Below are 25000 nucleotides of genomic sequence, written 5' to 3' on the forward strand. Positions count from 1 at the left end.
GACGTGAGGTGGTGGGAGAGTTGCTTGTTAGTGAGTCTCAGTGTGTGTGTGTGTCTGTGTGTGAGTGTGTATATGTGTGTGTGTGTGTGTGTGTGTGTGTGTGTGTGTGTGTGTGTGTGTGTGTGTGTGTGTGTGTGTGTGTGTGTGTGTGTGTGTGTTTGTGCGTGCATGCTTGTGTGAATACTTATACTAGTCCTTTCCTGCTTAGAGATCGTTGAGGTTTTCCAATTTAAGCCCCAGGGAGAGTATTGATCAGAGTATTGATCAGTACATGTGCAGCATTGCCACACTTCTCTTGCAGAGCACTGAGAAATGTCTATATTGAGGTTTGGGACAGTGGATGGATTTTTTTTCCTTCTGAAAAAGAGGGTTAGACATCATGCAGACATTTTCGAGTTATATTCCTGTGGGTATTCACTGTGTGGAGGAAGGATTTGTCTGATCACTTTGATTGATTAGTTGTTGAACAAGATGTTTGATCAGTTCAGATCAATATTTACAAATCACTATTTACAACTCATTATGGTGGGTTTTTTTTTAATCCCACAGCCTGATTAGACTGATTGACTTTGCACTAAATCTGATACAAAAAAATCTCTGATACAAAAAGCTCTATACTCCAAAGGTTTGGATTTGACATTAAACAATTACTATGAAAGTGTAGATTCTCAGCTTTTATTTAAGGGTATTTGACCATGGGTATTGACCAAATTGCAACACTTTTTATACATAGTCTCCCTATTTCAGGGCTCCAAAAGTATTGGAAAAAATCATACATTGTCCAAAAAAAGCACTCATGTTTAGTATTTGTAGACAATCCTTTGCATGCAAAAAACTGCTTGAAGTCTGCGACTCATTGACCCCACCAGATGCTGGGGGTATTCTCTGGTGATGCTCTGCCAAGCCTGTACTGCAGCCAGCTTCAGTTGGTTAGTTTTGAGGTCTTTTTGCCTTAAATTCCCTCTCCAGCAAATGAAATGCATGTTCAATTGGATTTAAATCTGAAGATTGACTTGGCCAGTCAAGAACCTTCCACTTTTTGGCCCTGAAAAACTCCCTAGTTGCGATGGCAGTATGTGACAGAACCCCACCGGACGTATCAGAAACACCTGTCAAACCAATGTTCCAATACTACTGGTTCCCTGAAATAGGGGGACTATGTATAAAAAGGGCTGTAATTTCAAAATGGTGAAACCAAATTGAAAAAAACAAAACATTGAATTAAAGCCAATAATCTCTACTTTAACCTCATAGTAATTGTCTGATTCCAAATCCAAATTGTTGATTATAGAGCTAAAAGAAGACAGAAAGCTTTCCTCTTCAATACATAAGGAGGGCACTGTATCTTCTCTGGTGATGCTCTGCTAGGCCTGTATTGCAGCCATCTTCAGTTGTTGTTTGTTTTGAGTTCGTTGAGGACTAAAATCTTATCATCAGGAAATGAAATGTATGTTTAATTGGATTTAAACCTGAAGATTGACTTGACTAACCCTGAAAAAAACGGCCTAGTTGCTATGGAAGTGTTTTGGGTCATTGTCTTACTGTATGATCAAGTGCAATCCAATGAATTTGGAGGTATTTGCTTGTACTCAAGCATACAAGATGTTTCTGTACACTTCAGAATCCATTCTGCTGCTGTCATCAGCAGTTACAAACCATAACCCTCCACCAAGTTTCACAGATGAGGTGGTATGTTGTAAATCTTGGGCAGATCCTTTTTTCTCCAAACTTTCCACTTGCAATCACTCTGGTAGATATTACATAATACATAATATTCACCTCATCTGTCTACAATACCATTTTCCAGACCTCTGCAGGCTTTTTAGGTACAGTACTTTTTAGAAAACTATAACCTGACCAACCTTTTTGACGATAACTAGTGGTTTGTAGTTTGGCTAGTGACGTTTTCTGCGGATGGTAGTCTCTGACACATTCTCGCCTACCTCCTGGAAAGTGTTCCCGATATGTGGGACAGTTTCATTCTTGAGCATTTTTTGGTCATTCACTGTAGAAGTCCTCCTTCGCCTACCTGTCCCATTATGCAGGGCACTGTATATACACTCACCAAACACTTTATTAGGAACACCTGTACACCTTCTCCTGGTGGAGGTAGCCACAATTTATCCATCTTCAAATGGCTACTTCCAGCATGATAATGCACCATGTCACAAAGCAAAAGTCGTCTCACACTGGTTTCATGAACATGACATTGAGTTCAGTGTTCTTCAGTGGCCTTCCCAGTCACCGGATATGAATCCAATAGAACAGCTTTGGGATGTGGAACGGGAGATTCACAGCTTGAAATTGCACCTGAAAAATCTGCAGGAATTGCATGATGCAATCATGTTATCATGGACCATCATGGACCAGAATCTCAAAGGAATGTTTCCAACATCTTGTGGAATCAATGCCACAAAGAATTGAGGCTGTTTTGAGAGCAAAGGGAGGCCCTACCCAGTATTAGTATAGTGTTCCAAAAGTGTTTGTGAGTGTGTATATATACGTGTGTTTGTGAGTGTGTATATATACGTGTGTGTGTGTGTGTGTGTGTGTGTGTGTGTGTGTGTGTGTGTGTGTGTGTGTGTGTGTGTGTGTGTGTGTGTGTGTCTATATATACACACACACACACATATATAAAATATAGATTATTCAGATATCCATATCAGAAAACTGAACACACGGGTTATAAATACATCAAACCAATCCACAGAACTCTGCCTCTGTCTAGACAGCCTCATGCCATTCACTGTGTTCCAGTTTGATGAAGAAGCCAATGGAGGATAACTGGAGCTGTTCCTTCTGTCTGCTCCGTCGTTTTACCCCACTCTGTGCAGAGACCATCTCCCAGTGAAGCACATCCCCACACAAACTTGGCACATCAATACTAATTCATCTGTCACCAACTGGTTCAGAAATCACAAGGTTTTGACATCGCCAACAGCTTTATTGACCACAGATCATGCATACATAGAGCATGAATAGAGCAAACACTTGATTGATGTCCAGAATGCTGCTTTGAAGTGAGCAGTGACAATGACCACCATTTTTCTTTTTTATCTCGTTCTTGTTCTTGTTCCTGCCTTGCCAGGGCTTCAAAGGAAGTAAACATCACCGCTGCCAGTGTTTGTAACAATGTGAAACAGAGTGCTATCAAATCAAAAGAGCCTGGCTGACATCCTTGTTTTGAACAGACCGCATGCCCTGTTACCGTCAAATCTCTCATGTAAGTCCCAGCAGAATGAGGCGGGTCCCCGAGAGGTGGGCATCATTAAAAACCCAACAGCGCCATGCAGGGAAAAAAGAGCCCTCGTTTGCAAAAAGATCAAGCGATTTTTCAGTCTGTAGAACTGCAGCAGTGTTTATGATCGTTTTACATGAAACTGCATACATTAAAGGTCCAGTATGTAGATATACGCTTTAAAATAGTGCTTAATGGCCATGATAAATCAGTAGCCATCAAGGAATGAGATCACATGATGAAGAATGTTCAGTGAAGAGTTTTCTATTGGTTCAAACCAAGTGTTTTCTAAAATCTGGTGTCGTGGTCAAACACTGACCTTTATATACCTATTTTACTTTTGGTTTGTTTACAAGGATATGCACCTGTTTGCCGCTATTAGAAAATGTAGATAGAACGTACATTTTCTGTGTCGCCAGCAGGGGCAGCAACAAGCAAAACTACATGCTGCACCTTTAAGGACGGACATGTTCATACACAGTTGTTAAGACATACTTACTGTACTTACTGTACACACATACACACATCATACTTTATGTCATTTCAAACATAATACCTGTAGGTTAACTATATTATGTGCTTTTGTGGTGCTTCTCATTTCTCTCGTACAGTAGAAGACCCAGTCTTTAAACTGCAGGGATTGAAATGTAGAGTACAATTCAATCGGAGTCTTGTCCATTAAGCAGGAACATTCGCTTGAGTGACCAAGGTTACATTCTTTTGAGGTAGCCGACCCGATTGCCCTTAAATAGCATGGCTGGCCATCAACTGCCCCTGGTTCTAGCTAATGTACACTTCACTCACTTGATTGTCTGTAAAAGATAATTAAAATTAGGGAATTAGATGCTAGTTATACTGTATGGTCAGTGTTACCAGGGTGAAGAGGAAGAGGAAATCCTTGAATATTTCACATTTTATATTCTCACAGGTAGGAGTTGTTAGACATGAGCTCATACCAAATGACAATATTAATGATAAATTCCAGCCTCAAGGGCATTATAAAACGGATCTACTGACAATAAGAAACAATATTTATTCATGTGCATATGTCTTTTTGAAAATTGAGGCGTGAGGTGCTGATATTGCATTAGCATATTTTGACGACACACCCTTCTCTGCAAACTAGGCATGGGTGGAGTTTTATATGGTAGTGTATATTCCCTGCAAGCTTGCTGTCATGTTGTCTGGCATTTGTAGATACTAGAGGCTCGGCTTCGATGCCTCTTGGGCAATTAAAGTACTTTATCCATTTCATAAAGTAATTTGACTTGAATGGGGTGTTTGAATGTGCAAGGATATTTTTATTGGTACAGCAAGGGGAATTCACCTGTCACAAAGTTCATCAAACGAATTGTTCCAGTGATTTAAGGACCATTTGTTCTTGGAGTTCTTGGAAAGCTTTCGATTTTAATTTCGCTCAATACATTTTTTGGGAGGGGTATTGGTTACACATGTATGCCAGTTGGCTCAAAAACCACATGTACACAGGATGCCATTTGCAGGTTGGCAAACTATCCCCCTGTTTATGTCAATGAGATTAATTTTATTGTTATGATAGAGGCACAACAGTTTATTTTTTATTGAAAAATCACAGGGATTTGAGAGATCCTAGATTTGGGTGAAGAGACCAATCAAGGGACATTTCCTCATCTCCTGAACTCCAACATGAGACGTTTTGGACTGGCTTATAGACGCAAAGATCATTCCTACTGCCTGAATGTACCAGGGAAACCATAGGGGAGAAGGAATCAGCACAGTCCATCTGCCATTTCAGCCACCCTGCCAAGACAACAAGACACTCAAACGCTCTCTGAATTTTGGGTATGGGGTCTCTGTGTGTGTGTGTGTGTGTGTGTGTGTGTGTGTGTGTGTGTGTGTGTGTGTGTGTGTGTGTGTGTGTGTGTGTGTGTGTGTGTGTGTGTGTGTGTGTGTGTGTGTGAGTGTGTGCGCATGTGTGCGTGCATGTGTGCGTGCATGTGTGTATGTGAGCATACACTTAACTGTGCGAATATTGAATGCTGGCAAGCGAGGGCCTGCTTGGACTCTACCTTCTGTCTGCCTATTTCCATGTCAATGTGCACATCTCCTATATGCATAACAACAAAAACAACAACACAGGAACCATGGGAGTGGTTTCCCTCCCTCCCTCCCCCTCCTCTCTCCTCCCACTGGCCCATGGATTGGCAGGGTTTAGGGCTGTCGCTGGGTGGGTGGCTGCAGTTCTTGGAGAGAGTGTGGATGAGGGACTCTTAAGATTGATAGGCGATGCATGAGCAAGGGTTGGTTGCCTCCCAGATGAAGCCAGCATCAACCCAGCCCACGAGGGCTTGATTTTTCCCTCACTGATCCAGCACTCATATTCACCACAATGAAGACTTAAAGAGGAGTCTACAGAGAGGCACAGCGAGGGGTTGGGGCAGACAGATTGCATCATAGCAGGGGTTTGTGATGTTTCAATCAAAACAAAATAGGAAAGACACATTTTGAGAGCAATCGTGACAATCATTGAAAATATGAAGGGGGAAGAGGACACCCTCTTGTGATTTTGTGGAGGGATGTTTTATTTGGAGGATAGATACTAGCCTATCGCCAGACTTATCCTCCTGTCTGTCTCCTTTCTGTCAGCTCTATCTCCAGGGTGTAGCTTTTTGTGACAAATCTAGGGCTACAGACATGGATGATCCGGAAAGAATAAAAGAAAGAAAGAGAGGAGAGCGAAGCAAGATGAAAGAGGAGAGGAGGAAGAGTGTATGTGAGAAGACAGTGAGACAAGTTGACTTATGGGAGAAGAATCCAGGGGAGCACTGAAACCACTTTGCAAATGCAATTATTCTCCCTAACAGAGAGAGAGCGGGAGAACAGTGGAGCTTTCTTGTTCATGTTGGAGCTGTAATCTGGGAATTTGGAGACCACTGCTGGGCTGACAGAGACACGAGAGACTCTGCGTGACGGCTCTCTATGAGACTGTATGAGACTGTTTGTGTAGCACCACAACACCAGGGGAGGCTGGTGGAGGTAGATACCAGAGGACAGGATCATTATAATGCACGGAATGGAATGAAAACACGTTGATATCATTCCTCATTCCATTCCATGCATTGCAATGAGCCCGTCCTCCACCAGCCTCCCCTGCACAACACTCCCCTACACCCTCCATCCTCGGCTGTCTTATCTCCCCCGCACCACCATTGCTGTGCCACTGCTGTCATCGTCTTCGTCCCTACGACGCTATTTTCAGAAATGGGTCCGTGCCATGTGCGTATTATCTCCACGTCGAGGAGAGTGGTTTTAATATAATCATTACAATCAGGCGGATAGAGCAGGGATGAGTCACAGAGCCTCCAAGAGTAGCCTGTGGATCTATTGGAGACGCCATGGCGCTCTATGGTATTTAACGGGCCACCTGCAAGGTTATATAACATGCCATTGGTATTTCAATGTGTATTATAAACAAAATGATGCAGAAACCATGACAGGGGCCATCAACTAAGTGCGCTTTCACAACACCACAGGTGCAATACTGAGAAAGAGATTCATGACCTGTTAACTCTGGGTCGACGGGCTGGTATTCATGACTGGTTGAGCTTGATGGGTTTTTTTTCGTCCTGCCAAGAAAAACCTCCAAACTTTTATTATTTCTCCCGGTTTATTTATTTGTTTATTGATCTATTTAGTTTAGTTTTGTGCTTGTGGCGTTGTGCAGTCACTGGCTGGCTGGGCTCCAGGAACACTCCGGAGCTCCAGTATGTCATTATTACAGCATGGTGTTCTGAGCCTGCCGAGATTCCATCATGGCCATCCCAATGGGGGCACAGATCCTCGTAATTACAGCCCTGTGCCCTCCCCCCCCCCCCTCCACCACCCCCACTTCCATCCTATTCACACTGCATTCCCTAATATGAGCTCTGCATGTCAGCCTGCATGGACCCCCTGCTGCTCCTCCCTCAACTCACACAAATACTCCCGCCTGTGAAATCATGCAGCGGCTTCCATTTAGATATGGAGAATATGCACTTAGGGGAGCCTAGATAGGAAGGGTGGGGGGAGGGAGGTGGGTGGTGGAGGGAAGTTGACATTGAATTTCCATAATTCAATTAATATCTTCTCTTATATTGTCCCCTCATTATTGGCATTGCCATTGGAGGCAAGCGCCGTTATGCCACAGGGGATTTTTCCTCCTGAAGATTAATGTGTGAACATTGTTCTGGCACCAAGAGACTTGGACCTGCCATTGAAAAGACCTATCTGCTATGTTTCTCATAATTAGCCTGGAGTGATAATTGCTATCATCTGTCCAGAGGACCGTGTCCAGGCTGGTCTAATGGGAGAGAGGAACCTGTTCAAGCTTGTCTTGCTCTTTTTTTCTTTTTTTCCTCGTGTGTGTTCTGTGGGCCTCCTGCCAGCAATTGAAATCTCTGTTTATTTGTCTTATCTGCTGTTGTCCTCTGTAGCGCTGCATTCCCGATAGTTTCATCATGAGCAATGTTAACTCCCTGGTATGCATATTCTCCACAATGTTACACAGAATATTTCATAAATTAAATTTCCTTGAGTTATGCCATGCCTTGGTTTTAGATGATACCGCGCAAAGCGGTCAATAACATACTGCAAAGATGCATAGTTGATTTGTGATCGAAACAAAGAGCCTATTTTTTGCTGAGTCAACGTTCTTAGTCCTCAAAATGTTTACATGAATTATCAAAGCGCTTATTTCCCAGCGACATTACGCTAATTTAAGACAGACAAATAGACGTGATTTTCTTCTCCATTTTTTTCCTCTCTTTTCATTCCTTTTAATCTCTCTGAGCTTACTGGGTGTCTGCTGCTGTTTTGGAGCTGTCACAACGCCTAGGGCAGCTCATGTATAATTTCAAACATTCAATTAAGTCCTGTACTGGAGATAATTTCCCATCTCCGACAAAATCCAAATAGACAAAGAGGGATGGCTGGTCGGGCAGACAGGATATGTACTGAAGGCCTGGCCAATCTGTGCACAGAGGTTAGCGATCAGCACTACTCCATCGCCTCTCCCTCTCCCTGTCAAGCCCAGAGCAGATGCAGTGATAATTCCAGGGGAAGGCAGACATTAGGGCAGTGTCTCTGTCTCCATTCGATATATTGAGCCGCCTCTTTTGAAGGTGTCATAGAGACAGACTTAACACGGCTGGCATAACTTTGATTGCTTACAGAAGGAGGACAAACAAACCAATGCACCTAAATGACAAACATGTATTTATGGCCCTGTGGTTGGGCTGCTTCAACTGCCTCATTACATACAGACAGGACATACACATGCTAGACACACAAGTCACAGTGAGGGTTATAGGACTGGTCACATCAAGAACAAAGGATGTCGGGTAGCTTGTAAAGGTATTTATTTTGTAAACATACAAAGATAAATGGATGTCTATAGGCCATCAAGGGGAAATCAGTATGAGCTCAAATGTTTAAAAATGACTTCACTAGCCGTAAAATATAATAAGGATGGTACATATGAATACTGTCTGGCACTAATAAGACCAAATGCCATAGGTAAATTATTATCTTTGCATACACTTTAGAATTGTGTTCAATGGCAATGCATATACTGTAAGTTGAATGTCTTGATAATTGGTATAGTATACCACATGAAGGAGTACTTTTGTATCATTTTGGAATTCTTTAGCTTGCAAAGAAAGAGTCCCCAATCACAATGACACCGAAGAGTCCAAAGAGGCAAAGAGAGATAAGTATAGGGGTAGGAATGAAAATGAAATCAATAACTATCGGGCTGTAGCATTATTCTCCCAAGTCGCTACTTTTTTTTAGTACCGAGGTTAATTTGGATTAACGAAGCTAGATAATTAATTTAATGAGGGGGTGAAGGAGACAAAAGGACAAAAAGCCAAGGGCAATGATATACTGCCTGGCCTGGACTGCATTGGTACGGTGGCACGAAAGGAGCTGGCTGGCATTGTTAAACAGTAGGGCTGAGAGGAGCTGGCTGGCATTGTTAAACAGTAGGGCTGAGAGTTTCACACTTCAGCCGGGCCTCTGGGTCTCCTACCTGGGTTGCCTTGGCACAGCCCGCCCCCCGTCCCTGGAGATTGGCTCTTCTCAGCTGTCTGCCTGGCTATGCACTTATTATTCTTGAAAGGCTAATCAAATCAGCCTTTAACGGATATTGCATCATTTTGAATGAGTCCAAAACATTTCTATTACCATCTCGGCTGCATTTTGGAAGTAATAATGGTCTGTTAATCACGCCTTGGCTTAATGGATTAGCTTGGCATTCATGTGGATTAAATGTGTGGTATTTTAACTCTAACTCGTATTGCAAACCGCTGTTGAAAAGTTTTCGGTGAGTCTGCAAAAAAAAACAGCACCAAAATGGACACAAGGCATCAGGACTGTGTAATTGCTAGCTGCTTGAGGGCAACCAGAGCACCTGTCAGGCCAAAATACTGTTTGCTGCAGTATGTACCTCAACCCTCTTCGCTGCTCTGTGCAGTGTCAGTACATATCAGTACAGTATGTTCATCAGATACCTTACTACCTGACAGTGCACCGGTAAAATCCTATTGCTGCTGCTGTGTGTGTGTGTGTGTGTGTGTGTGTGTGTGTGTGTGTGTGTGTGTGTGTGTGTGTGTGTGTGTGTGTGTGTGTGTGTGTGTGTGTGTGTGTGTGTGTGTGAGTTTCACCAGATCAAGCAGTGTTTTCCTGTATGGCATTTACATTCTTTGTGTTGCATGATCTCACTAACCAATATGATGTTGTTCTTGTTTGATTCTAACTGTATTACGTCTGTAGTCATGTTCATGCATGTGTTATGTTGTGGTGGTTGATCCAGCACCAATTGGCCTGAAGTGTGCGCAAGTCTATTAATGCAGAGCTCCACTTCTTACAGCTAAAATTGTCATGCAAAGCCATTCACTAATGAGGTATCTTGAAGTGTTTAACTTTGAGATATGTTGTAGTCTGCCAATGTGAAATTGCTTGGGTCCTCATTTATCTTTGCTGCGTATGCAGAATATCTCCAATGAAGTCTCAGTTGAAAGTGTGATTTAGTCCAAGACTTGGCTTAAAAGGGTTTAACGTTTAACGAGGAGTAGTGGTGAACATCAATCCAATCATATTTCGGATTTCGGTCACCCAAGGCAATTTAGGTAAGCAGCACATATACCTTAAAGCTATACCTGACGGAGACATATGTGTTCTGAACGTGTGCCTGAGCACCGCAAAAACAAGAACGGGCTTTGTAACCTGTGTGGCACCTGTCAGCATCGCAGGCCTCCCTCCGACACACCAGACTGTCTCTCCCAAGGTCAAATCCTCTGCGTCAGCTGTTGTTTGTTCCCTATGCATATGTTCCTCCTTCCTACACGCTGTCATGTCTAGAGAAAACACACCGAGCGGAAATTTCCACTGCAGCCAGCTAGCTAACACATCCTCCCGATCTGCTGTACATTATACTGCATTGGTAAAGGACAATCCCTGGTCGACAGAGAGGTGTACCTGAGAGTGCTGCTCCATATCTGCCAACACCTCCCTGGGTGACAGATGATAAATAGAAGTAATTCTCTGAATATCTCCAGTGGATCCAGAGGGCCACTTCAGACCAGATAATGCGGCTCATTCCCATGCCTGTTGAATAGAGACGGTGCTTCGGAAGGACTGGCTCATCACTAAACATGTTCTGTGCACGAGAAAAAGGATAAGAGATTTTCAAGTCTCTCCATCATCTGTATCTCCATGAGTCATGTGGGGACGGAATACAGAATGGACTGTCTCTCGAATGTAGCCAGGGAGCCAGTGGAAGTCCTCTCACCGCCCAGTTGTCAGAGAGGCCAGACACATCTTGGACATGCTAAGGGGCACTGGAGAGTCTGTGGAGAGCCTATGTGTGGGCATGAATGCACAACCACCACTCATTGTGTGAAGTATCCTAACTAATATGTTATAATGATCAAAGGAGCCTGTGATATAGTGGTCAACCATGATCATGTTATGGTGAAATTGTGTCAGTATGTATCACCTATGTTATGTAATATATTCGTGTGACAAGTCATGCAATATTTTTGGTGGGGGGGAACATGGAATGCATCCAGTTAAAGAAACATGATGAATATAATATAAGGCACTTGCCTTAGTAACAAAAAACTATTTTCTTTTGGGAGGGAAGCAGCCATCTGAGAAATCAGGCCCCTCTCGACAGAACATGCTTTTAGCACCATCAATGTCAGACACTTACCAAGAAAACATCTTAGTCATATCACAGACAGACGCTTTCACTTAAGCATAAAAATAGGAATACAGGTTTACAGTAATGACGGTATGGTAGCTACAATTATGTGAGACCCATTCCTTTTTCCGCAGTGATTTAGAGGACACAACCCTGGGTAAGAATTGAATATGATTCAGCGTTCTTTCGGAACACAAGGCATTAACATTTAAATTTTTGACATTTATCAGACGCTTTTATCCAAAGTGACTTACAATAAGTACATTTGTCTAAAGTAAGTGAATCATCTATACATCAGTCATCATAAGCAAAACTGTGACTCTGCAGTCCTGACAGCAGTGGGAAGCTCATTCCACCACCGGGGGCACCAGGACAGTGAAAAGCTGTGACTGAACTGCATCGTTGTAGTGGCGGCGGTGCCAGGCGGCCAGCCGAGGTGGAAGAACAGAGTGATCTGACAGGGGTTTGGGGGCTGACCATTGCTTGCAAGTAGGGAGAGGCTGTTTCCTTTACAAGGCAGAAGGTGCCTCTGTTGGAATGTTGTCTGTCTACTCTTGTTGACACCGTGAAGGCCAGAGTGGGCCTTTCAGCAGAGCGGGGTCCAAATCACGTTGCTGTCCTCCCCCACACATAATGCCGCTTTATAATAGAAAGGGTGGGAAAATAATGATGGCTGCCTCTAGTCTGCAAGATGCAGGAGGTTAGCCAATGTACTAAATTTTCCAACCAAGAGCGCCGCTTAAGCTTTACTTTGAGTCTAAACACACACCTCTTCAAAGCAAGAGTGTGTATGTGTTGCCATGAGCAAGTGTGTTGATTCTGCAGAGTGTGTGGGAGTAGAGGTAATGCTATCCCTGGCACAGAGCTGTGTGGGGGAATGGGGAGGCAGACACAAATTGACTGGGCCCTGAGTCACCTCAGTCTATTAGCAGTGAGGCTAGAGAGAATGGGACCCAATCCAGGACCAACCAAACCAGCCCTCCCTCGAACCCAAACCTAACAGAGCACTGATCTGTAACTGATCCAGCAACAACACTTGGCAATGCTAACCGGCTACATGCCCAAACCCAGTCACAGGGTGGATTATTATTTTTTTTTAAATATCCTGCACCCTACACTTGTGTTTTAGAGAGAGAGAGTGTGTGTGTGTGTGTCTGAGAGAGAAAAAATACAGATAAAGACAGAGAGTGAGTTTGAGAGAGAGAGAGAGAGAAAAAGGAAGAGAGTGAGTTTGAGAGAGATTGAGTGAGCGTGAGAGAGAGGGGGAAAGGGAGTGTGCAATGTGGCAGCTCCCCTGCTTCCGTCTCAGCTGTGGCTCTCCGAGCCCTGATCGACTCGGGGCGAATCACACATTAGCATTCCTATCCACGCCAACCACAGCATAGCAGCCTTTGAAGGCACAGGATGTAAAAAGATAGTACCCGTCCTTTTCCCGGCTGAGGGGCACTCGCCTGTGATATCACTACCACCAGAGCAAAAGCCTCCTCCACTGTGATGGAAATAATGCTGACAGAGAACTCTCCCCTCTCTCCCCTATATGAGGTGATGTTTCCCAGCTGCATCTCTGCCCTCACATCCTCACTTTGTTTTTGTCAAGGCTTTACTCCACAGATTGTACTTGTCTAACAAAGGGACTTGTCTAACATTGGAAGAAAAGCAAATAGCAATCATATAGCACCCAGCACCTCACTGTGAAACAAAAGAGTGAACAACAACCATGAGAGCTTGCATCTCTGGGTGAGCAAGTGTGACCAACTGGGCTTGAGCTAAGGTCTCCTGGAGCTTGCATCTCTGGGTGAGCAAGTGTGACCAACTGGGCTTGAGCTAAGGTCTCCTGCACGCCACTAGACTGTGTTAGCCAGCTGAGCTAAAGCCTGCATGAGCTTGGGGAGTTAACACAAGTCTTCATGTTTCAGGTCAGGTTACTCATCATGCAAGCTTATAATCCAAACCACCTTCATTATCACAAAGGGTACTGCTAGAATATATTTCGATGGACCTATTTGGGAGCTTCCTAAATATACAGACGATTGTAGAGACACTTTACTGTTTGGTTCTCATTGCCCTGTTGAGACGTAAAGCCAAAGTCCTAATATATTGTCATAAAGAGCCATGGTTGCACATCCAGCTGGCAGGGCTGAGTGCCCAGAGCCATATTCCAATTAATCACTGCACATCCACACTGCAGTAACTGATGCTCACGGGGCTCACATAAAAACCTGCCGGAATACGTAATATTTGCATCTCTATATGTTGTGTCCCTTGGCCATTGCATTGAAAAAGGCTGTTTTGCCTGTAGTCATTTGTCTGCCGTTATTGAATATTTCTCAAAGCCATTTGGCACGTCTACTTGAGTGGGTACAGACTAATTATGTACCCAAACATGAATATGACCAACTTTATTGCAAAGTAATGTGAATAATGTGAAAACAGGAACATTGATGTATGGTTTAAATGTGGTGTTCCAGCACTGCAAGGGTCAGCCTGAATCAGTAATCAATGGGGCTATGGTCAGATATGTTCCCTGTTTAGGCTAACTCATCAGCTGGGCTTATTATCTTCCAAGACCCTGGTGACTTGTATCAGGTACGTATGTTAGCAGCACTGCGCTGGCATAAAGATATTTTAGCGAACGGGTTGTATCACACCACTCTACAGCTTAAAATGAACCTGGGCCTCCTGCCCCGAAAGCAAGCGCACAAACCGTAGTACTAATAGAGTCGACCATCCCATCAATGTTAACAGGGTTGTTTCAATATGCACCCTACACCACTGCCAAGAGTCAGTATTAGGCTGTTTGAGAGAGGGTGTGAATCCTAAACAACATCAGTGCTGAGTGGAACCTATGTTGTACAGTACAGTAGCCCAACAAATCTACTGTAGCAGCAGTCAAAACTGAGTGTGCTGCAAAACCCTGTCAGTACATAGGTCAGATTTTGAGTCCATCCCAATGTTTTTTAGTAATTTTTCCTCTTTTCATTGCAGAGGAAAGAGCACCCTGTTGTTGACCCTTCTTGCGGGCAAGTCGGTATGTTTTGCCTGGCGGGTGTCTGCTAGCCTGGCTGCCTCTCTCCTGGAGGCGAAGCCACATTCTCTGTGAACACGTCAGGTGTACAGCCATCATCAGGACTATCGCAACCACAACACAACCAGACCTCAGCCATTGAAGTGGAGGTCCAGTCAAGAGTAGTAGTAGTGGATAAGAGTAGTGGAGAGGGCTCTGCACCACTGGGTTTCAGTCTTTGAACAGCTTTTCTTTGAAAAAGAAAAAGGCTTTGAACTATGCTGTGCTCAGCAGAGGGGTAGTTTGAAGAAACCTGTTTTGGATTTTGGATTTTTCGGGGTTTTTTTGGGGGGGTTTCTTATGTTGGGATGTCGGGGTTCAGGTTGGCTTGTGGGGTCGGGTAGAAACTGTGATAGCCGTAATGTCGTCAGAGACAACGCAGCAGTGTGTGAGTGAATGTGTGTGTGTGTGTGTGTGTGTGTGTGTGTGTGTGTGTGTGTGTGTGTGTGTGTGTGTGAGAGAGAGAGAGATGGAGAGTTTGCACATGTGTGTGTGTGTGTGTGTGTGTGTGTGTGTGTGTGTGTGTGTGTGTGTGTGTGTGTGTGTGTGTGTTCATATCTGTTTGTATGTATTAGCCCTGAGGCTCGCCCCTTGAATGCATCATCATGTTGCATTGACAGTCCGTGAGAGCACAGACAGAGGGAGCGGGCGGGAGAGGGAGATGGAGCAGGCGTATCCCCAGCTTACGCAGAGAAAGGTCAATGCCGTTAAAGCTTACGACAGGGGATCATGCAGTAATTACTAGCTCTAATGACATTAACTGTTTTGGCACTTCTGAGTGGATTACCATGTTGCTTCGTGCCTCAACAACAAAATCCTATTAACTATCGGCAACAGTCGCCAATCTGATACCGGAGCGAAAGGTGTGCAATGGAGTCGGGGGGGGGGGGGGGGGGGTTGATTGTGTGTGTGTGTGTGTGTGTGTGTGTGTGTATTTACATACATGTGAGGCACATGTTTGTGCTTGGATATTGAATTAATATTCCGTATGGGTGTGTTTAGGTTGAGTAGGTTGAATAAAATGTGTGCACAGACATCTCAGATGTGACGATGTATAACGCATACATGTGGGTGGGTGGATGTTTGTTTTAAAATGAAAAAGTTGTGACTACAGTGCATTTAATGTTTATGCTTATATAAGGAATTGACTGAAGATGTGTGAGGAGAATTATAACATGTGTGTGCGTGTGTGTGTGTACGTACAGACAGGGTGTGTTTTCAAGATGGTTAGTAGAAATGTGTGCATCACAATCAACGCACCTCACCTCCAGCGTACACCTTTGTTTACTTAATGGGTTTTCTAAGAACTCTCCGGTGAGCTTGTAGACGACTTTAATCTAGGATTGTAACATCTGTCCCGTGGAATGAGACCCCAGGGAGACTTAAACCACTCACTGCTGCTATGCCTCTGCAAAATATCACCAAAATAAAACTGAAACAAAAAAATAACTCTTAACCACAACACCGTGAAAAAATTAATGATATATGCAAATCAAAATAGCCAATTACATTTATGGTCACCAGCAATGAGCAAGAGACAAACAATAAAAGAAAACATTACCCATTAACAAAGATAGGTACAGTATGTGCACCATTTGTTAATTTCTCCCTTTCAATCTGCACTTAGCAATTACAGGTTAGTGGCGCACAATGAGAAGTGATGATTACAAAGCTAACAAAGCAAATTCCTGGGTGCACATCTGGACCATGGTCTAGCCAGGTGGACTTCCATTCAGGCCACATAACATGTGATTATGTGTAAAGAAGGGAGCAAATATCCCGTATTGGTAAACAAATAACATGGGAACAGTTGCAGTTCAATACCCACACCGCCCTGCAGTTCAATACCCACACCGCCCTGCCTCCCGTGCTAACATCGTCTACCCTTCTAAATCAATAAAACCTTGATGCAAATATGTGAGGGAAAAAAAAGGATCAGACATAAATGAGGGGAGCTTTGGAAGAAGAACGACTGTTAAAAAATCGAATCGCCTGCCACCAAAGCACAGAGAATCATCCGCCCCATCTCCTCTTTAAAGGCAACATGCTGCAATTAGTCAGCATTTGACTCTTCAGTGCACCGGTAAAACGCTATTGCTGCTGTGTGTGTGTGTGTGTGTCTGTGTGTGTGTGTGTGTGTGTGTGTGTGTGTGTGTGTATGTGTGTGTGTGTGTGTGTGTGTGTGTGTGTGTGTGTGTGTGTGTGTGTGTGTGTGTTTCCTCTCTCCGGTAGCCCCATGCCATCACGTCTCGGCCGGCTGGCCGACCATTATGAACCTCCAGTGTTTCTGCGTCGACTGCGCTCTGCTGGGGTATCGAACGATTGGCTTGTGCGCTCCTGATGTGCTGCTGCTGATGTGCTGCTGCTGATGTCCGGATAACACGGGTCATTTGTGTAAAGGGGCTCGTGGAGGTGTGTGAGTGTGATTGCGTGCGTGCCATTAGGACCGCGTGCCTTAGGTGACCGCCGCGTGTCCTTTCCCTGCCAGGCGGTGAGCGTGGCGCTCAGTAAGGCTCAGTGAGTCGATTCCTCCAGTAGCTGTGGAAAGCCCCAGTGACAGCGGCGTGTGTCCCAGGGGGGACAGGGGAGAGAACACCGCGGGCTGCAGGGCCTTGTTCAAATACAGATGCCCTACTTACTCATATTTGCAGTGCTGCTGAGCACAGTGGCTGATGGTATACCCACGCACAGAGCACAAGGGAGAGAGATAGAGTGGTTTGTCTGTGTTGTTTTTATGGGCCGCTTGTCCTGTTTGATGTGTCTGGTATTGGGAGACTAACTGATGCCTTTTAAAGGATGGCTATGTGTGGTAAGGTGGCAACAGTAGTCTTCAGGCCTTGAGTAAAGTACAAATGAGCTCTCCCTCAGTTTCCCTCTCTATCCCCCTCCCTCCCTGCCTCCCTCCCTCCCTCCCTCCCAGCCTCCCTCCCTCTCCCTCCCTCTCCCTCTCCTCCCTCTCTTTCTTTATCGCTCTCTCCCTAACCCTTCCTCTCTCCCTCTTTCTGTCTCCATCTCCCTTTACCTCTCTCTCCTTTCTCTATCTCCCTTTCTCATTTTCTCAGTCTCCCAGGAAGGGCGCGGGGCGTGGGGGGGGGGGGGGTGGGGGGGGGTGGGTGACTGACACACTCAGATATGTTATTGTTTTTATTGTGCTCTGGACATGAGTGGATTGTGGAAGTGTCAGCTCTTCCTCCAAACTCTCTCTCTCTCTCTCTCTTCTCTCTGCTTTCATCTACCACTCCTAGCCCCACGCTCTCTCCCTGCCTCCCATTCTCTGTTGTTCTCTCCTCATCTCCTCCTCTCTTCCTTCCTCCCTCTCTCTCACTGCCTCTCTCGGTTTTCCAAGCACACAAACACACACACACACACACACACACATACTCACTATCTTCCCCTCCTCCTCTCTGTGATGCCGTTGATTAGCATTGATGATGTTCTGAAGGCAGTATACTGTCTCCTCCAGTTTGCTGGGTGCAGCATCTTTTTATGGCCCCGGGTCACGGTGGCGGTGGGACCTGTTGTGTCCCTCCATCTCTCCTGCACCCGCCAACACTACACCTCATGTTCAGTGTGAATGCTCCACTGCGTTTCCTTTTCAAATGGAAATGCCATTGTAAACATCAATGGCTGTCACTGACATGTCACAGCATTCTCGACCCTGTAATCCCTTATCCAACCCTACCCACTTATCCATAACCCACCCTTCATCACTACGCATTTGTAAGGATTTGTCAACCTCCTTACATAGGTACTTCTTGTACAATGATTTGTAAGACGTTATTATTATGTGCCTGGTGGATGTCTGAGAGTATGTTTACCTTTGGCGTTGTCGGCCTCCTATTAAATGGCTAACAGAGAGAGAGGTTACCCACATTGCTCCCTCTGTCAAGAAATTGTCCTGTAACCCCTCTCCTCTCTGAAATATTAATGCCGTTAGTCGATATTGTGTGTTCAGTGTGGAGAAAAGTATTGAAGGGCGTTGAACTGTCTACAGTATGAATATTTTACTATAACCCATACGTTTGCAGCCTAATACTTCTACCTACCGAAATGTGTTCCTCTGAGGCGGTTTCTCGAATAATACATTTTACATTTGAAATGCACCATTCATTTTAAAACTAGGATTTGCCAGAAAATCATTTTATTGCATATCATGTTGCCTCAATTCATTCAATTACTAAGGAATTGAAATGCCCTTGAACAAATAACCCCTCTTATACCATTTTGCACCAGACAATGTAGGTAATTACAAAAACTGCCAAGCAAAACTTTCAGTGACATGGTGTACTTTTCATGGTATCTTCATTTGAGTTATACATGCTGTGCTGCTCATTATAGGACACTTAATCGCATGCTGCGACAGAATTGGACATACAATGGTGGATTGAATGATTGTTTCTTAAATATGATTCATAGCTCTGTAGGAAGTGGCTATTTAGATTGTGCACAGCGCCCTATTAAAATGAATGACTCAAGCATCTGATTAGTCCATTAATGAGACCGGGGGACAAATATAACGGAGGACAATTGTAACACCCTGATTTTCTCTAATCAGAAACAAGTTGGAGTGATGACACTCATCCTGTACATGCTCAGTTGTGTTCTCTACCTGTCTTACAACAAATAAAGCAGATCTCTCCCCCTCTGCAGGATGCATTCACAAACATAGTTTCAGTGGTATTACTTTTATTGATTACAGTATTTTTATTCTGCTGTCTCAAGGATATGATGAAAACTTTTTGATGAAAGTTTTCAATGAATCCTAGCTTGTACAGTTATGAATACACACGACAGTTGTCATGTGACATTGTACCACTTCATTAAAAAGAAGTGCTCCATCAGGGTAGGGTACCCACCAGCCTCTAAGGTTTTCACGGCGGAAGAGGAGAATTAAAGAGATACAACAGGATTTGTGTCGCTAATTCTAGACATTTCGGCTTAAGTGTTGACTATACGGTTCATGATATGATATTAATCGATTTCTTATCTCATTAGACTACACAATCCTCAGTTTTAAATGTGTTCCATTTGCCCCTGCCTACTGTTACAATGTAACATCAACTTTTTCAGAGTGAAATGAATACTGTGATCAAAGCGTCCTCTTAAGAGACCTGTACATTGTATGAATGATTAGTGGACAGATTCTAATGTAAAACTAATTACTGGTCTAAGTAGAGTGGTCTCTAAGTAATAGAGTTGAATGCAAAAAAATGTTACATTTGTCCCCGGTCTCCCCTACATAGATATATTATGTGTATGTAGCAAATGTTCCATTGGCATGAATAGCCATTGTCGATACCGTTCCTTGTGTTAGCTAGTTGTCTGGATAATGTCTCTCTCTCTCTCTCTCTCTCTCTCTCTCTCTCTCTCTCTCTCTCTCTCTCTCTCTCACTCTCTCTCTCTCTCTCTCTCTCTCATAGGCGTTGTTGAGACTGCTCATTCTTAGCATAATGGAGATCAGGCAGGCTAGCCCTGCTTGGGCGCGTCACTGAGCTGCAGTGTCTTTTTCTGGGCCTCTGATATATGACTAGCTTTAGCACAGCAGGTCTCTCTCTCTCTCCCTCCTGGTCTGGTGTGTGTGTGTGTGTGTGTGTGTGTGTGTGTGTGTGTGTGTGTGTGTGTGTGTGTGTGTGTCTGTACGTGTGTGTGTGTGTGTGTGTGTGTGTGTGTGTGTGTGTGTGTGTGTGTGTGTGTGTGTGTGTGTGTGTGTGTGTGTGTGTGTGTGTGTGGCGCAATATCTCCACCACCTGGCTGAGAGCTGTAACTGTGCATGGAAATGTTTTAGTCCCTCCCTCCTCCCCACTCCTCCTGACAGTCTCTCTTTCATCTTCCCTCAGCAGCTCCTTGATATTCTGAGTGGGTTCCCTGGCAGTGGAAATAATTACCTTCATGCACTTCTATGTAAACGTTGAAATGAAAATGGGAGACTATGCACAAACAATAAACAAAGCATCTTGTATCAGATATCCATTAGCTATTCCAGAGAAATCTTTGCATATTTACATATTCCGGGGATGGTGTTGTGAAATTATCTTTCAGGGTGCGGATAGAGGGATCGGGTGTCAGATGTGTTGGCTTAGAGGTGGCAAGGCTGCGGTGAAAATAGAGTATACTGTCAAGGGAGCAGTGCTGATAGCTTCTCTTGCCACCTCCGCAATTTTGAATATTATTTTCAGCCAACCACCTTCAATTCCCATGACAATCTCACTGAACTATAGTATGTTTCATCAGAGGGCGCCGTTAAGAAGTATTAGTATGGACTAGATTAAGTAGTGCTACGTTCAAGATGATATCACTGACATATACCTACATTTTAAGTGACCTGATAAAGGTATTGTATTATGGTTTCATGCAGACTCACAGACATACATTAAGGCTATCAGAGAAGAGGTTTGAATGTTCCTTGCTAACAGCATCTTCCTCTCTCTCCTGACCCCCCTATAGAACCTGCGCCATGGAGAGCCTACTTCTTTGCCTTGCCCTTCTCGCCACACCCGCCGCTGCCATGCTGTGCCCCAAGCGCTGCACCTGCCAGAACCTCCTGCCCTCCTACACGGTCCTGTGTGCCAAGACGGGCCTCCTCTTCGTGCCGCCCAACATCGACCGGCAGACAGCCGAGCTGCGCCTCATGGACAACTTCATCACCACGCTGCGTCACCGCGACTTTGCCAACATGAGCAGCCTCATCCACCTGACGCTGTCGCGCAACACCATCAGCCAGATCAAGCCCTATGCCTTCGCCGACCTGCAGGACCTGCACGCTCTGCACCTGGATGCCAACCGGCTCACCGTACTGGACGACACGCACTTCCAGGGCCTGGTCAACCTGAGGCACCTGATCCTCAGCAACAACCAGCTGCACAGCATCACCGAGGGGGCCTTCCAGGACTTCCTGGAGACCCTGGAGGACTTGGACCTGTCCTACAACAATCTGGTTAATATCCCCTGGGAGACCATAGGACTGCTGGCTAGTGTTAATACTCTGAGCTTGGACCATAATCTGATAGAGTTTGTGCCAGAAGGGATCTTCTCCAACCTTCACAAGCTGGCACGTTTGGATATGACATCCAACAAGCTGAAGAAGATCCCGCCAGACCCGCTGTTCCTGAGGATCCCGGTTTACGCCAAGATGAAGGGCTCTCCTCTGATGGCGTTGGTGTTGAGTTTCGGTGGTAACCCGCTCCACTGTAACTGTGAGCTGGTGTGGCTGAGGCGTCTGACCCGGGAGGACGACCTGGAGACGTGCGCCTCCCCCCGAGAGTTGGCGGGGAAGTATTTCTGGACCATCCGTGAGGAGGAGTTTGTGTGCGAGCCGCCCATGATCACGCGCCACACCTCCAAGATGTTTGTGATGGAGGGCCAGGAGGTCAGTCTGCGCTGTAAGTCGGTGGGTGACCCGGAACCTTCCACACACTGGGTCAGCCCGGACGGGAAGCTCATCGGTAACACTTCGCGCACCATCTGCTATGAGAATGGCTCTCTGGACATCCTAACCACCACCGTGAAGGATTCTGGGAAGTTCACCTGCATCGCTTCCAACGCCGCTGGCGAGGCCACCGCGCCCGTGGAGCTGGTGGTCAACCCCTCACCGCACTTTGACCCCAAGCTGGAGCCTGAGCCGGGCCCCTCAGACATCCCCACCTCTATCAAGTCCAACGCCAGCGGGGGCAATGCCCGAACTGACCAACAGAGGGTCAGTGTGTCTGAACTGACCTCCTCCTCAGCCACCATCCGCTGGCCCCCCCAAAACCACATCCCTGGGGTGCGCATGTATCAGATCCAGTACAACAGCTCCACAGACGACATCCTCATCTACAGGTGAGTGCTGGGCGCATCAGGTCTTGCATACAAGGAGGTAGAATGCATTTATAAACGGTTAAAGTAAGGGTTTATACGTTGTTGTGTTCTGAAAATTAGAGCGCATTTATAAAGGAAATTCGGTAGGTATTCAAACATAGGCTATAACACATTACAAAAAAGAAAATGCAGCACAGCAAAAGTTCATCATTAAGAAATCCTATCGCTCATAAAGGTACATCAGATAAAGTGCATGCTGTATGTGCATATCAGTGCCATCGGCTAAAGTGCTCATTGCTTAACCTAATTGCTGTTGGAATAGAAGAGCCCCCACAACACTGATGTGTATCCTGTGCTCCAGTAAGTGTTTGCTACACTCACACAATTGAATCTAAACAAATGAGTTACAAGTAACGGTTCATCATGATTTATAAACTACTCATTGGCAAACATTCAATAAACAACTTAAAAACCCAAGGAAACACTGATGTACAGCATCACCTGCATTCATAAGGCGTGAAAATTGTACGTATGAGACAGACTCTCCCTAAAGCAATGGTGGCCATCACATTTACATTACATACATCTCTTTCTTGTTATACTTCCTTGTTCTACTTTATAAGTACATTATCTAAAAATTGATCCCTGCCTTGTCCAGACAGGCACTCAATCACTTAGATAATGAATTAAGTACCCCAAAACAACCTAAGTGCAAGGTTACTCATCACTTTTTTGGCACAAGTCACTGAGAAAGCTGTGGAAATGCACAAGCATGATCCCTTATGATGTCCAAGCTCTGATATAATGGTTTAGAATGACTAAAAGCATATAGCTACCGACATACCAACCACACTATACAGCAGCCATTAGCCCTAATGGGTCTGGCAATGAAATAGACGGAGGCCCATACTACGCAGGGAACTGGATACCATCCATCACCCTCACAGGGCTGATAGGGAGGTCTAGATGCATATCAACCTTACTGATCAGATGTGTAATGTTATCTGCATTGACTTGAGAGTATCAAAGGGCAAGCCTCCAATGACTTGAGAGTATCAAAGGTTAACCCTGATACTGGATGTTGCAATGTCTCACTCTGACATGATACAAGAGCATTATGGAAGGGTTTAGAAAAAATGCTGACTCCTTTTTGAATAACTTTCATTATAAATACCGACTGTACTTACTGCACAGTCTTTACAGTGATTGTGGCTATTTGCAAGTCATGGACATAGAGGTATTACCTCCAGTGAGAACATAATGTTTCCATCAGCATCCAAAGGAATTAGGTTGTTGTGTTTCGCTGCAGTCAACAAATTACCCAAGTAAATAAGTAAAGTACAATCTGCAACAGGCAATGTTTGATAAATTAATCTAAATGATACACAGTTGAGTTGATCCCTTCACCTCAGCTTTAAAAAATTAAAAGCTTTAATGTTGTCCTTATGTTGGGACTTGTGATTTCTGCGCATCTACCAATTTCAGTGAGTGTTTTATGAAGCATAAAATACCCTAAGCATCCCAATTCACGAGCAGAAGAAATGCAGGTCACTCAAACAGTAGCTACAGCCCTCTGTTTGTGTCTGCAAAGGATCAAGTGCAAAAATAAAAAAAATATTGCTTTAGTGCTCAAAGTGATAACCACAACAGAATCGTTTGCCATTATGTATCTCCAATGCGCACCCCCTCGTCTCAGAGGGCAATGTTCTCCTCTTGAGCGAGACTCCTTTTAGATTGTATTCAACGGCCCATTTTTCTTGGATATGCAGTGTAGAGGAAAACATCAACACAATGTGTCGAAGGGTTGACAGTCTCCTAGTCATTGTTATTAGCCTACACAGTCAAAGTAGTGGAAGCACTGCAGGCATCCTTCACTTCTCTCCAGAAGCATATTCTGCACAGGATTATCGCCGAGGCCCACAATGGAGAGCAGTCGTAAAAAGATGGAAATGAATCTATTGAATCTTCTTTTAATATTCAGCCGCGGCCTTTTTTCGACATTCACCACGGTGTGATTTCTCTGTTGAAGGAGTCCCGTTAGTGTGTAATTAACTTGAGGCCTATCCCCGAGGATGGATTAAGAGGAGAGAAAAAAAGGCACGTCTGAAAAGCAATTTGCTGTTAATTATGCAAAAAGCACAGGGAGACTCCCCTGCTTTATGGCGCTGCAAAGTAATCGGAATGTGTTTTTGAATCAATTAAGCACACATGAGTCTTGATCCCTGCGGATGGACAGTTATATAGACTTTTGGGGGAGCGATGCATGGGAGAGGTGCGGCGGGGGGGGGCAAGGTGGGGTGCGGGGGCTGTGAATGCCTAATGCACCCTTTGAATACAATAAGATGTGGATTGTGGATGTGTCAGCTTCCCTCTCAATATTCTCTCCTCGGTCCTATTATCTCTGTATTTATTCATCTCTCTCTCTTGCTCACTCTTTCCATATCTCTCAGTTCCTCTTGTCTCCTGGGAACAGTACCTATTAATTGGCAATAAGTCTGCGTGTTCTGCCGCAATAAGACTCCTCCTCCGGCTGGCTCGATCGGGATGATCTGAGTCAGGCTGGGGGATGTTAAATCATACTGGACTGTTCTTACTGTATATGATGTTTCAGATGTCTATTTTATTCTATTATTCTATTGTCACTTTATTTATCACACACACACACACACACACACACACA

At 44.6% G+C, this 25000-nt stretch overlaps 1 protein-coding gene across 1 annotated transcript in view; it reads left to right on the forward strand.

Moving 5' to 3' along the window:
• Nucleotides 1-25000, forward strand: part of LOC310801683 (leucine-rich repeat and fibronectin type III domain-containing protein 1-like protein) — a gene marked incomplete at its 3' end in the record, with an annotated part of 99549 nt that overhangs the window by 71721 nt on the left and 2828 nt on the right. The window contains exon 3 of the mRNA XM_083665761.1: nucleotides 20968-22341. Within this exon, the coding sequence (XP_083521887.1) occupies nucleotides 20968-22341 (1374 nt within the window). The remainder of the gene's footprint in view (nucleotides 1-20967; nucleotides 22342-25000) is intronic.

This window comes from Argentina silus, assembly GCF_951799395.1.
Source record: "Argentina silus genome assembly, chromosome: 3".
Lineage (NCBI taxonomy): Eukaryota > Metazoa > Chordata > Actinopteri > Argentiniformes > Argentinidae > Argentina > Argentina silus.